The sequence below is a fragment of the Anomaloglossus baeobatrachus genome, chromosome 7 (assembly GCF_048569485.1).
Source record: "Anomaloglossus baeobatrachus isolate aAnoBae1 chromosome 7, aAnoBae1.hap1, whole genome shotgun sequence".
In the NCBI taxonomy this organism is placed as follows: Eukaryota; Metazoa; Chordata; class Amphibia; order Anura; family Aromobatidae; genus Anomaloglossus; species Anomaloglossus baeobatrachus.
Window position 1 is genome coordinate 45,717,885 of NC_134359.1, and position 13,333 is coordinate 45,731,217.

At 40.6% G+C, this 13,333-nt stretch overlaps 1 protein-coding gene across 1 annotated transcript in view; it reads right to left on the reverse strand.

Moving 5' to 3' along the window:
- The window catches only part of LOC142245858 (prolyl endopeptidase FAP-like), a 164,861-nt gene that overhangs the window by 92,218 nt on the left and 59,310 nt on the right, over positions 1-13,333 (reverse strand). Inside the window, exons 5-7 of the mRNA XM_075318841.1 lie at positions 13,062-13,136; positions 1,906-1,958; positions 1,748-1,820 (exon numbers count right to left, since the gene is read on the reverse strand). Coding sequence (XP_075174956.1) covers positions 1,748-1,820; positions 1,906-1,958; positions 13,062-13,136 — 201 coding nt within the window. The remainder of the gene's footprint in view (positions 1-1,747; positions 1,821-1,905; positions 1,959-13,061; positions 13,137-13,333) is intronic.

Below are 13,333 nucleotides of genomic sequence, written 5' to 3' on the forward strand. Positions count from 1 at the left end.
TCATTTTTTGCATATAGTGACAGCCATATAAATTTAATGCTATTCTCCAAATCATATGTAATGAGGGGACTGATAGAACGTTACTCCAGTCCTCTGTAGTTCCATCCATGTAAACTTATTTTCTCTGATGAAGCCGCCTTCAGACTTTTTAAGATATCTGGAATATTGTTGTCTAGTTAAGAAAAGGTGAGTCCCATGTCATGCCATCATGCGGAGACCATTCCTCTGTAGGGGCTTTTCATTTAAAGGGAACCTGTCACCGGATGTTTATACCTAACAGTCGATGCGGAGCAGACGGTTGGATGGGTGTCTCCGTTCTCCATATCTGCGCCTCCTCTTTCAGTCATCTTTGTCCTCCTTCTGAAGCTAGTGTGGATGACGCGTTCTACGTCATACGCACAAGGCGACATTGAGGTCCTGCACAGGCACATTTTTTCTAAGAACAGTGCCATGATTAAAGAATGGGATCTACACTGGTGTAAAAGTATTGCCTCTTCTTGAGTTCTTATTCTTTTGCATGTTTGTCACACTTAAATGTTTCAGATCACCAAACAAATTGAAATATTAGACAAAGATAAAACAAATAAACACAAAATGCAGTTTATAAATGAAGGTCTTTATTATTGATGGAAAAAGAAATCCAAACCTCTAGAGCCCTGTGTGAAAAAGAGTTTCCCCCTTAAAACAGAAATTAAATCAAGTTTATCACATCTTTGGGAAACTGAGTTCAATTTCCCTACCCACACCTGTTCTAAATCAAGAAATCACTTAAATAGGACCTGTCTGACAAAGTGAAGTAGACCAAAAGATCCTTAAAAAGCTAGACAAATTTGCAAAAGAGTAAGAAATCAGGAAGGAAGGAAACACTTTTTAACACCATTATAAATATGCTCCAAGGACAACTTCTCATGACTATAAGGAACAATTTGGTGATGAACAATTTTTTTCCAGTATGATGGAGCATAATGTAACAAGAAAAAAGTGATAACTAAGTGAATCAGTGAACAAAATCGAAAAATATTGAATCCATGGCCAGGAAACTGCCCAGATCTCAATCCCACAGCCTCATTGATAACTTGTGGTCAATCTTCAAAAAGTACTTGGACAAACAAAAATATACTCCAAACAGAAAAGACAGATCCAGCGGACAAAAGGCAGGGATAAGTAAAATCACCCATTTTATTTACACCATTTAAAAAATATCCTTGCGCTATTGGCATCTACAAACAGCACAGGATGAATGACCAACGCGTTTCGACAAAAAGAAAGGTAATTATGTCTTATTAATGGATGTACGCTGGATCTGTCTTTTCCTTTTAGAGTCTATGTAGCCTAGATCAGGGTTTCTCCGTGTAGACATCGTGACCCACTCCAGATTTCTGAACTATTGATCTGACTACCTCTTTGTTTTTCTCCCAAACAAAAATATACAAATATACAATAAGTGTTAACTTTTAAGTACTGATTAGGCATCAATACCTTGCCGGACCAGAAACTGGTATCTACCGTGTCAGGGCGAAGTGTTGAAAACTGTGGATCAACACTGTAAATATTGAGTCTTTGCGTAAACTTGATCTTTTTGCCAATAAAACTTTAAAAACTTAAAAAATGTTTTCAATTGTACTTTATCAATTATAGAAACGTGACCAAAAGATCTAAAAACAACAAAGTTGTGGCAGTCTCAAGATTTTTGGCCAAGACCGCATAGTCAAATGTTAATTTTAGCCCACTTTAAAATTCTACTTACCAATTTGTGACCAACTGGTGACCAAGATATGTGCTGAATGTTATGAGGTAGTTCACTTGTTTTTATAAATACTCTGTAAAATAGATTTTAAAAAATGATGTCACTGACAAGTATATAAAATATATTATAGAATATTTCCATAAAGCACCAATACTAACCCATTTTCTATATCATAAATGCGGTATGTTGCCGTGTAAGAATATCTCCATTGCTGAAAAGACAATAAAATTAAACATTATTATTATTATTATAATTATGATTATTATTATTATTTTAATAACAATTTTTTTCCAGAATACAATGAGGAAAGACATATTTTGGTGTATTTTACTATAATCATTAATTTGATTTAATTTTAAGACATTGTGAGATCAAAACCAAATAAAAGACGCAATTCCAATTGAAATTGGAATTTTACAAATTTAGAAATTCAAATTTGCTTCAAATGTGGTTTAAAGAGGTTGTCCGCTAATTTGAGCAATTGGTGGAGAGGAGATCTAACTTTTGTCAACCCCACTGATCAGCTGTTGCCAGCTCTGGCAGAGGCTGGGTAAAAGCTGATTCTGGATCGGAACAGCATAGCTCCGTACTGTTTAGTGCCTTTTTTTGCAAGAACTGCTGCTCAGTTCCCATTCAATTGATTCCTCCACCAATGATAGGTCATCAAAATCAAAATAGATGATGACTCCTTTACACCTGCATCTAAAATTAATTGTTACCTTAGATAGGGATGATCTCTCAGTCCTCAAACAAACAAAAAAAAAACCCATATACCGCGGAGGAGATATTGAAAGGGTTGTGTCATAAAGAGGGCATATATTAGGACATTTAAATATCAAATATCAAATAGGCTAATAAACTGTTCAGCCACCAGATTGAAAGCCAGGCTACCGGGAGGAAATTAACTTTATTTTTCCAGCTTTCAGTCATAGAGGAGCGGCTTTAGTCTTTGCTCAGTACATAGTGAATGGTGGCTGTAACCACACCCCGGCAATGACTGACAGCTGGCCCAGCACTGATGCACTGCAGAGCAGTCTGTCAGCCAGTGCCAGGGCGTAGTTACAGCTGTCATTGTCATTGTACACTGAGCAGAGTCTGAAGCTGCTCCAGCCACACCTCTATGACTAAAAGCTGGAGGCTGCCTGGAGGAATAAAGTTAATTTCCTCCAGGCAGCCTGGCTTTCAATCTGGTGGCTGAACAGTTTATTAGCCTGCAGATTAACTCCATATCTCCAGTTTGATAGCTTGTTTTTACATGACAGGTTCCCTCTAAAGCAGATATCCAAACATGGATGATTTTTAGTCATGTAAGACTGCATTCAGACCATTGTGATGTAGCCACATTTTAGTGTCCACATTACAGTAGTTACAACCAGGATTTCGGCAATTAGGCTAAACTAAACTTAAAGTACCATAGAAGCCTATAATGATCTGGGCTGAGTTAATTTGACCGTTCAGAGGTTTGAATGTGACCTAAGTGACACACGATAGTAGATCACATTGGTGAAGTCCATGAAATTGGACCACCAAGAAAAATGTGGAAATATGGGCTGTGGCTCTCTAAAGAAACACAAACTCTCTTCTCTCTTATTAGTTTTTGTTTTTTGGAAATCTTGAATACAACATTCTTGAGTTTGCCACACACACTGTATACAAGTTATAAAACGAAAAACTTATGACACATGATGCAAAGTGACAGTGGCCCTGCAATACCATGAGAGCAAAGGCTCACTGTTTACTCCATTGAATTGAGGAACCAGAGGAGAAAGGAGTAGTTTTCAAAAAAGGTAAAAACAGCTTTATTTATCATACTATTAAAATCAATGACAAAACAGTATACAAATATCTGACATGCAATAAAAGCTGCAAACATGAAATGACATGTGAGGAGAGGTGAAAAAAGCCTGTGCCAGTGCTGGCAATATACCGAGTGAAATGCACCCAAAATTACCTCCTGACAATGGGGTCAGCCCGAGGGCGGACAATAAATCCCAGCAGGAAAGAGGGGAACAGACCGGGGGTCTGTGGTTACCAACTCCCAAAAATGACCTCCTAAAAATCAGATCAGCCCAGTGGCGAACAATGAGTCCCAGCAGGAGGGAGGGAGAGAAACCATAGGGTCTATAATTACCAGTCAGGGGTGGCACTGGAACAGGCAGGCGGTAGGCAAGGGAAACCCCCTGAGGCATCCGACGTACGTTTCGCTGTCGCTATACTATTTGCTTAATCATGGATGATGGTATAATATGACGGCGGGGCCCTTTTATGGGCGTATACCCGGTCACATGACCGGCGCTTACGACCAATGTGTCTTCAGTGTGCGGCGCATGCGTGGCTGCATCGCCCATCACACACACCCGCCGCCGGCGTCAGTACCCACGTGGGCGTCCAGTTGCTACAGCAACCAGGACGCACATGCAGGCCCATAAGACGCCGCGGCGGGGGTGGGAGGAAGCGACGAAACCAGGCATGCGCACATCCGACACAGCCGAGTCACAGATGTATGAAAGGGGTAAATACATAAAAACTTTATATGCCAATATACAAAAAATGTGACAATGTACAAAATAGTCCATATTCGCATGGGACGGATTCTTTGCAGTACGTCCATATAGGTGGTCCATTCCCATGGAAATCGATGGGTCGAAGCAGGAAGAGGATGGCAAAAATCCAAATCCACACAAGTAAAGGGCACTGCCATGAACAAAAAGTGAAAATAAATACACTGACAAAATACAGAATAAAAACAATTAAAAACAAGGGAAAGTTTCCAAGATGTAAACATATATACAAATATATATGAACATGGATGTGCACACTGAAGACACATTGGTCGTAAGCGCCGGTCATGTGACCGGGTATACGCCCATAAAAGGGCCCCGCCGTCATATTATACCATCATCCATGATTAAGCAAATAGTATAGCGACAGCGAAACGTACGTCGGATGCCTCAGGGGGTTTCCCTTGCCTACCGCCTGCCTGTTCCAGTGCCACCCCTGACTGGTAATTATAGACCCTATGGTTTCTCTCCCTCCCTCCTGCTGGGACTCATTGTTCGCCACTGGGCTGATCTGATTTTTAGGAGGTCATTTTTGGGAGTTGGTAACCACAGACCCCCGGTCTGTTCCCCTCTTTCCTGCTGGGATTTATTGTCCGCCCTCGGGCTGACCCCATTGTCAGGAGGTAATTTTGGGTGCATTTCACTCGGTATATTGCCAGCACTGGCACAGGCTTTTTTCACCTCTCCTCACATGTCATTTCATGTTTGCAGCTTTTATTGCATGTCAGATATTTGTATACTGTTTTGTCATTGATTTTAATAGTATGATAAATAAAGCTGTTTTTACCTTTTTTGAAAACTACTCCTTTCTCCTCTGGTTACTGTATACAAGTTGTAGACTCAGAAGATTTTGGCAGGATCCGATGATGATCTAATGTACACCGGAGCCTCCCGACTCTTCAGTAATGTCTGATGTTAGGTGGAACAAAGAAAAGAACATGCTGGATTTTAGCATTCCTATTGGAGATAGGGGTCTGTTCACAGCTTTCATAAACTGCTAATTTAAAAACAAAACATGCATAGTCAACAGAAATGGGGAAATCAGAAGAAATATGGACAGTTTTGCTTCATTTTCCACCTGGTTGGCGTCGCTTTATTTTGCATATGTCACACAAGTTGTGTGCCATCTTACAACCCTGGCATCTATACAAGAGGTTTTCTATTAACTACACATTTAAATGACATTAGCATAGTACAATTCTGGCTAAACCCAGACGACTCCACCTATACTGAGCTTAAAGAGACTCCTTTGTGGGCCAGAGGTTACTCCTCTCATAAAATGCATTACAGACCTATTGGAGACGCACGGTGATGAAATCATTCTACCTTTTTGTACTTTTATTTGGAATTATTTTGTCTTATTTTTCAGAGAAACCTACAATTAAGAGAGAAACTAAGTACACCGTCTCCAAATTCATTGGTTTTACGTATTAGGACATAATTGAAAAAAAGCTAGTCCTTCGAAGGTCTTAAATTTTGGAAAATATAACCTCAGATGAATAATAGATGAAAAATTACATAGTGTCATTATTAAAAAGCAGTGTGTGGAAAAATTACGCATACGGTTACTGGTTCCATAGGGGTTAAGAGGGTAAGTAGCAGTTAGGTGCTGTTAATCAAATGTCCTTGATTAATTGTTCATCAGCAAATGTGACCACCTATATAAAAGCAGAAGTTTTGGCAGGTTGCTGGTCAGGAGCATTCAGGTGTGAATTTACAGAATACCATGGAGCAAAAATAGTTTCAATGATCTTATAAATGCAACTGTTGTTGTCAATCAATCTGGGAAGGGTAATATTGCAATTTGCAAAGAATTTGGAGACAGTTATTCTACTGAAAGATTTTGAAAAACATTCTAGACAACAATCACCAAAGAAGTGGACGTAACAGCAACAGGTATTTTTATTGTCTTATTTTCAATGAGGCAAAAAGGTGATTTGAGGGGGTTTTCAAATTATTTTGTATTGTTTATTTAGTCCCTTAGGGGACTTTATGCCTGTACTATTTGATCGTTTCTTCTGATCAGAGCGATGCTTCAGCATTGTTCTGAGCAGCACAAATGCTGTTCTCCTGTGAATGCCAGTGCTCTGCCAGCATTCACAGGAAGTGAGTCATGACAGCCAACAGTCGTCATCATTGGCAGCAAGAAATGGTGCGATCCCCGCCGGCGCGTGTTATAGGGACATACATGACCAATGACGTATAGGTACGTCATTGGTCGTGAAGGGGTTAATGTATACAGCGCTATCTTCCTTTTTGTTGCAAGCATCAGCCTTTCTTATTTTTATAGTAAATGGACGTTGGACCCCAAGAATGATGTTCTTTGGTGGGCCCTGTGTTCTCCAGTCCAATACTCTGCTATTAATTCATTACGATACGTGAAGCTACATATTCAGTGTAATGCAGCCGATTTACTATTTATTATAATTTATAAGTAGATAGGATTTGGTAATATTTTATTTCCACAGTTATCTACAGAATATGTGACATAATTATTAATAATGGTAATTTATTACAGATTTATTTGAAATAAATGCTAAAATAATATCTTTAGCTGCTGTTCTTGTCATCGGTTTCTGGATAAACATCCCCCTCTGGTGCATTATTTCACTCATGCAACGTTGATTCCTCAGTTGCTGTATAAATTCATTCCAGATTCTTGTTAAAGTCTTTGCTTTTGGCTATTAGATTTTCTATATTTGATTTTTTTCCTCCACTACTAAGAATTCTAGCTATAAAGGGGTTGTCTGCTACTATATTTTATTTTACAAATGGACCCATAGTGTCCCTAAAATAAAAATAAAAAATGTACTCACATACTTCCCCCATATTTTTTTTGCACCAATGATCGTTTGCGCGTTTGCCTTGCCAGCCTTCTCACTTATTTTTCCATTGAGCACTTCAAATCATCGGATGACCACTGCAGCCAATCAACAGTTGCTGTTTGCCTGCAGAGTTGGCACTCAATTTGAGCTGGAACAGAGAGCTAAAAAACGGCTTCTTTGACATTGGCTTTAACATCACCACTGCAACCACACCAGAAGAGGTAGCAAGGAGAGCGGCAGCAGGGGCGAAACGATCGCAGTCAGGGATTGCAAGCATTACCAGGGGTGCAGGAAGCCCGCCGGCCCCAGCACCTGCTTCTGCTGGAATGCCAACCAATGCTGCACATCCACCTGAAATGCATCCCGCTGCAGAGACCCGTTGGGGCTCTGCACTGCTATACATGCGGCCAGCAAAACAGAAGACGGCAGCTTTCATCTGTATCCCAGTGACACTGATAAAAGCTGAGGGCCACCGTGCGCTGGCTACACAGGAGGACGCTGCGCAACGTGGGAGCTAGGGACAGTGAGTACAATGTTGTTGCTTTTTGCATTACACAGAATAGAGACAATTTTAACAGGATGGGGACATATGTACCAGACGGGGGACAGTAGATACCAGGAAGGGGACAGTATATACCAGGAGGAGGACGCTATATAACAGGAGGGGCCCAGCAGGGGCACAGTATATACCAGGAAGGGGACAGTAGATACCAGAAGGGAGACATTATATAACAGGAGGGCCCCAGGAGGGGAACAGTAAATACCAGGAGTGGGACAGTATATACCAGGAGGGGCCCAGGATGGTGACATATGTACCAGGATGGAGACATTTTTACCAAGATGGGGTTATATATACACCTGGATGTGCACTAGAATGAGGAACATATATACTAGGATGGAGAATAGATATGTCAGGATGGGGGACATACTTGTCAGGATTGGGAGTATATACACCAGGATGGGGGACATATTTACAAGGAAGGAGCCTAGAATGTGGGATATTAGAACAGGATGGGGGACATTATTACATAATGGGAGGGGAGCAACTCATACATCTATATAGAATTTAGAATGCTAAATGTATACATACAATCAGGGCCAGAAATATTTGGACAGTGACACAAGTTTTGTTATTTTAGCTGTTTACAAAAACATGTTCAGAAATACAATTATATATATAATATGGGCTGAAAGTGCACACTCCCAGCTGCAATATGAGAGTTTTCACATCCAAATCAGAGAAAGGGTTTAGGAATCATAGCTCTGTAATGCATAGCCTCCTCTTTTTCAAGGGACCAAAAGTAATTGGACAAGGGACTCTAAGGGCTGCAATTAACTCTGAAGGCGTCTCCCTCGTTAACCTGTAATCAATGAAGTAGTTAAAAGGTCTGGGGTTGATTACAGGTGTGTGGTTTTGCATTTGGAAGCTGTTGCTGTGACCAGACAACATGCGGTCTAAGGAACTCTTAATTGAGGTGAAGCAGAACATCCTGAGGCTGAAAAAAAAGAAAACATCCATCAGAGAGATAGCAGACATGCTTGGAGTAGCAAAATCAACAGTCGGGTACATTCTGAGAAAAAAGGAATTGACTGGTGAGCTTGGGAACTCAAAAAGGCCTGGGCGTCCACGGATGACAACAGTGGTGGATGATCGCCGCATACTTTCTTTGGTGAAGAAGAACCCGTTCACAACATCAACTGAAGTCCAGAACACTCTCAGTGAAGTAGGTGTATCTGTCTCTAAGTCAACAGTAAAGAGAAGACTCCATGAAAGTAAATACAAAGGGTTCACATCTAGATGCAAACCATTCATCAATTCCAAAAATAGACAGGCCAGAGTTAAATTTGCTGAAAAACACCTCATGAAGCCAGCTCAGTTCTGGAAAAGTATTCTATGGACAGATGAGACAAAGATCAACCTGTACCAGAATGATGGGAAGAAAAAAGTTTGGAGAAGAAAGGGAACGGCACATGATCCAAGGCACACCACATCCTCTGTAAAACATGGTGGAGGCAACGTGATGGCATGGGCATGCATGGCTTTCAATGGCACTGGGTCACTTGTGTTTATTGATGACATAACAGCAGAAAAGAGTAGCCGGATGAATTCTGAAGTGTACCGGGATATACTTTCAGCCCAGATTCAGCCAAATGCCGCACATTTGATCGGACAGCGCTTCATAGTACAGATGGACAATGACCCCAAGCATACAGCCAAAGCTACCCAGGAGTTCATGAGTGCAAAAAAGTGGAACATTCTGCAATGGCCAAGTCAATCACCAGATCTTAACCCAATTGAGCATGCATTTCACTTGCTCAAATCCAGACTTAAGACGGAAAGACCCACAAACAAGCAACATCTGAAGGCTGCGGCTGTAAAGGCCTGGAAAGCATTAAGGAGGAAATCCAGCGTTTGGTGATGTCCATGGGTTCCAGACTTAAGGCAGTGATTGTCTCCAAAGGATTCGCAACAAAATATTGAAAAAAAAAATATTTTGTTTGGGTTTGGTTTATTTGTCCAATTACATTTGACCTCCTAAAATGTGGAGTGTTTGTAAAGAAATGTGTACAATTCGTACAATTTCTATCAGATATTTTTGTTCAAACCTTCAAATTAAACGTTACAATCTGCACTTGAATTCTGTTGTAGAGGTTTCATTTCAAATCCAATGTGGTGGCATGCAGAGCCCAACTCGCGAAAATTGTGTCACTGTCCAAATATTTCTGGACCTAACTGTACATATACAGTTAGGTCCAGAAATATTTGGACAGTGACACAAGTTTTGTTATTTTAGCTGTTTACAAAAACATGTTCAGAAATACAATTATATATATAATATGGGCTGAAAGTGCACACTCCCAGCTGCAATATGAGAGTTTTCACATCCAAATCGGAGAAAGGGTTTAGGAATCATAGCTCTGTAATGCATAGCCTCCTCTTTTTCAAGGGACCAAAAGTAATTGGACAAGGGACTCTAAGGGCTGCAATTAACTCTGAAGGCGTCTGCCTCGTTAACCTGTAATCAATGAAGTAGTTAAAAGGTCTGGGGTTGATTACAGGTGTGTGGTTTTGCATTTGGAAGCTGTTGCTGTGACCAGACAACATGCGGTCTAAGGAACTCTCAATTGAGGTGAAGCAGAACATCCTGAGGATGAAAAAAAAGAAAAAATCCATCAGAGAGATAGCAGACATGCTTGGAGTAGCAAAATCAACAGTCGGGTACATTCTGAGAAAAAAGGAATTGACTGGTGAGCTTGGGAACTCAAAAAGGCCTGGGCGTCCACGGATGACAACAGTGGTGGATGATCGCCGCATACTTTCTTTGGTGAAGAAGAACCCATTCACAACATCAACTGAAGTCCAGAACACTCTCAGTGAAGTAGGTGTATCTGTCTCTAAGTCAACAGTAAAGAGAAGACTCCATGAAAGTAAATACAAAGGGTTCACATCTAGATGCAAACCATTCATCAATTCCAAAAATAGACAGGCCAGAGTTAAATTTGCTGAAAAACACCTCATGAAGCCAGCTCAGTTCTGGAAAAGTATTCTATGGACAGATGAGACAAAGATCAACCTGTACCAGAATGATATGAAGAAAAAAGTTTGGAGAAGAAAGGGAACGGCACATGATCCAAGGCACACCACATCCTCTGTAAAACATGGTGGAGGCAACGTGATGGCATGGGCATGCATGTCTTTCAATGGCACTGGGTCACTTGTGTTTATTGATGACATAACAGCAGACAAGAGTAGCCGGATGAATTCTGAAGTGTACCGGGATATACTTTCAGCCCAGATTCAGCCAAATGCCGCAAAGTTGATCGGACGGCGCATAGTACAGATGGACAATGATCCCAAGCATACAGCCAAAGCTACCCAGGAGTTCATGAGTGCAAAAAAGTGGAACATTCTGCAATGGCCAAGTCAATCACCAGATCTTAACCCAATTGAGCATGCATTTCACTTGCTCAAATCCAGACTTAAGACGGAAAGACCCACAAACAAGCAACACCTGAAGGCTGCGGCTGTAAAGGCCTGGCAAAGCATTAAGAAGGAGGAAACCCAGCGTTTGGTGATGTCCATGGGTTCCAGACTTAAAGCAGTGATTGCCTCCAAAGGATTCGCAACAAAATATTGAAAATAAAAATATTTTGTTTGGGTTTGGTTTATTTGTCCAATTACTTTTGACCTCCTGAAATGTGGAGTGTTTGTAAAGAAATGTGTACAATTCCTACAATTTCTATCAGATATTTTTGTTCAAACCTTCAAATTAAACGTTACAATCTGCACTTGAATTCTGTTGTAGAGGTTTCATTTCAAATCCAATGTGGTGGCACGCAGAGCCCAACTCGCGAAAATTGTGTCACTGTCCAAATATTTTTGGACCTAACTGTACATACATCCGACCAACATATGGGGGGCCCAGGTCCACATTTTGCACCAGGGCCCATCGCAGTCTAGTTATGCCACTGACAGGCAGGGTACACCGGCAACGGTGTGGAGGAATGGTGGATATGACATAGGTGAGTTTGTATTTTTATTTTATTTTAGGACCAAAGTTAAATAAGTAATTAAATAAAAAAATATATATTAAAAAAATAAAAAAAAATAAAAAAAAATATATATATATATATATATATATATATATATATAAAACAAAAATACAACACAACGCTTTTGTTTTTGCTCCCATTTTTCATGAGTGGAATTCGCATGATTATTGCACAGGTGTGCCTTAGGCTGGCCACAATAAAAGGCCGCTCTAAAATGTACAGTATTATAATATTTTGGGGTGGCCCGGGGGGTTGGAAAGCCAATCTGCCAGTTTGCCATCTGCCCTATACAGTGAAAAGTGAGATTCATGCGTGAAGAGAACACCTTTCCAACATGTCATTTGCCGATTTGACTGGTCTTTGCCGATTCCAGCACATTCATGTTATAAGGGAGATATGGAAGTTCCAGTGCATGTGAGTAAGTCGTTTTTTGGGCAGGGGTTGCTACATGTCACTTTTTCATTTGTTGTATATTTTGCCTCAACTCCTTTTTTCACATGATAGATGATAAAATCAGCGGGGGTCTGTGAACACTCCTATCACTCCTAGCCAGACGCAAAAGAAGACCATGAAGTCATAGAATGTGCACTTAAAACATCTAAAATAAAAATGAAAAATTAGAGTTTTAAAGTTCAATCAATCCCTGAAATCTGAATTGAATATTTGCCCTCAATGGAAAAGACATCTTATTTATATGCATTCACTGCATTAAAAGGAACCTGTCACCGGATTTTAGCCTTCTAAATTAAAACTAGCACCTTAAGCAGCTCCTGTGCTACATTCTGTAAATGTGCACGTTACCCCGTGACCCCCCCCCCCCCGTAGACCCCACAAATACTTTTATAAAACCTCCTGCCCTGTATGTAAATTGCCCGGTCCAGCCTAATGGGTGTCCTAATCTGCGCCTCCTGTCCCTCCTTTCGCCGTCCTCCTGTGCTGATTGACGTGGATGATGACTCAGGAGCCATACACGTAGGCCAGCAAAACCTCGCGCCTGTGCAGATACATTTCTGGCTCGCACAGGGGCACTTCACTCTGCCCTATTGCGGGCAGAGCCTAAAATATAGGTGCGCCTGCGTGAACCAGCAAGTTCTCTCCACAGGCGCGACATTTAACGACATTTAAGACGCTGGTGACGTCATCCACATCCCTGTGCAAAATGTCGTGCCTGGACAGAGAACTCGCCGGTTCGCGCAGGCGCATCTATGTTTCTGGCTTTGCCCGCAATAGGGTAGAGTGAAGTGCAAATATTACTAGACTTGTTAAAAAAGGTACTTGGACATTTCTATAGATACTGTCAATATTCTCACTATGTGTGTATTAAATCATTATGTTAATCCAGTGTTTGATATTGGATTGCAAAAATAAAATTACCTTTTTGTAATCACTTTCAAGGGCAGCAAATTTTCGATCTGGTGAGAGGAAATAATTTGTAGCATTCACCTCGTCCTGTAAAAAGATGAAAAATAGAAATTATTTATTTGGGGGGGGGGGGTTGTCAAAGATAAATAGTATCTATCAGTCTAATTATCAGATATCTATCACCTAGGTATCTATGTACAACCCCAAAAGATAGATAGATAATAGATAGAAAGATAGATAGATAGATAGATAGAGGGATAGATAGATAGATGATAGATAGAAAC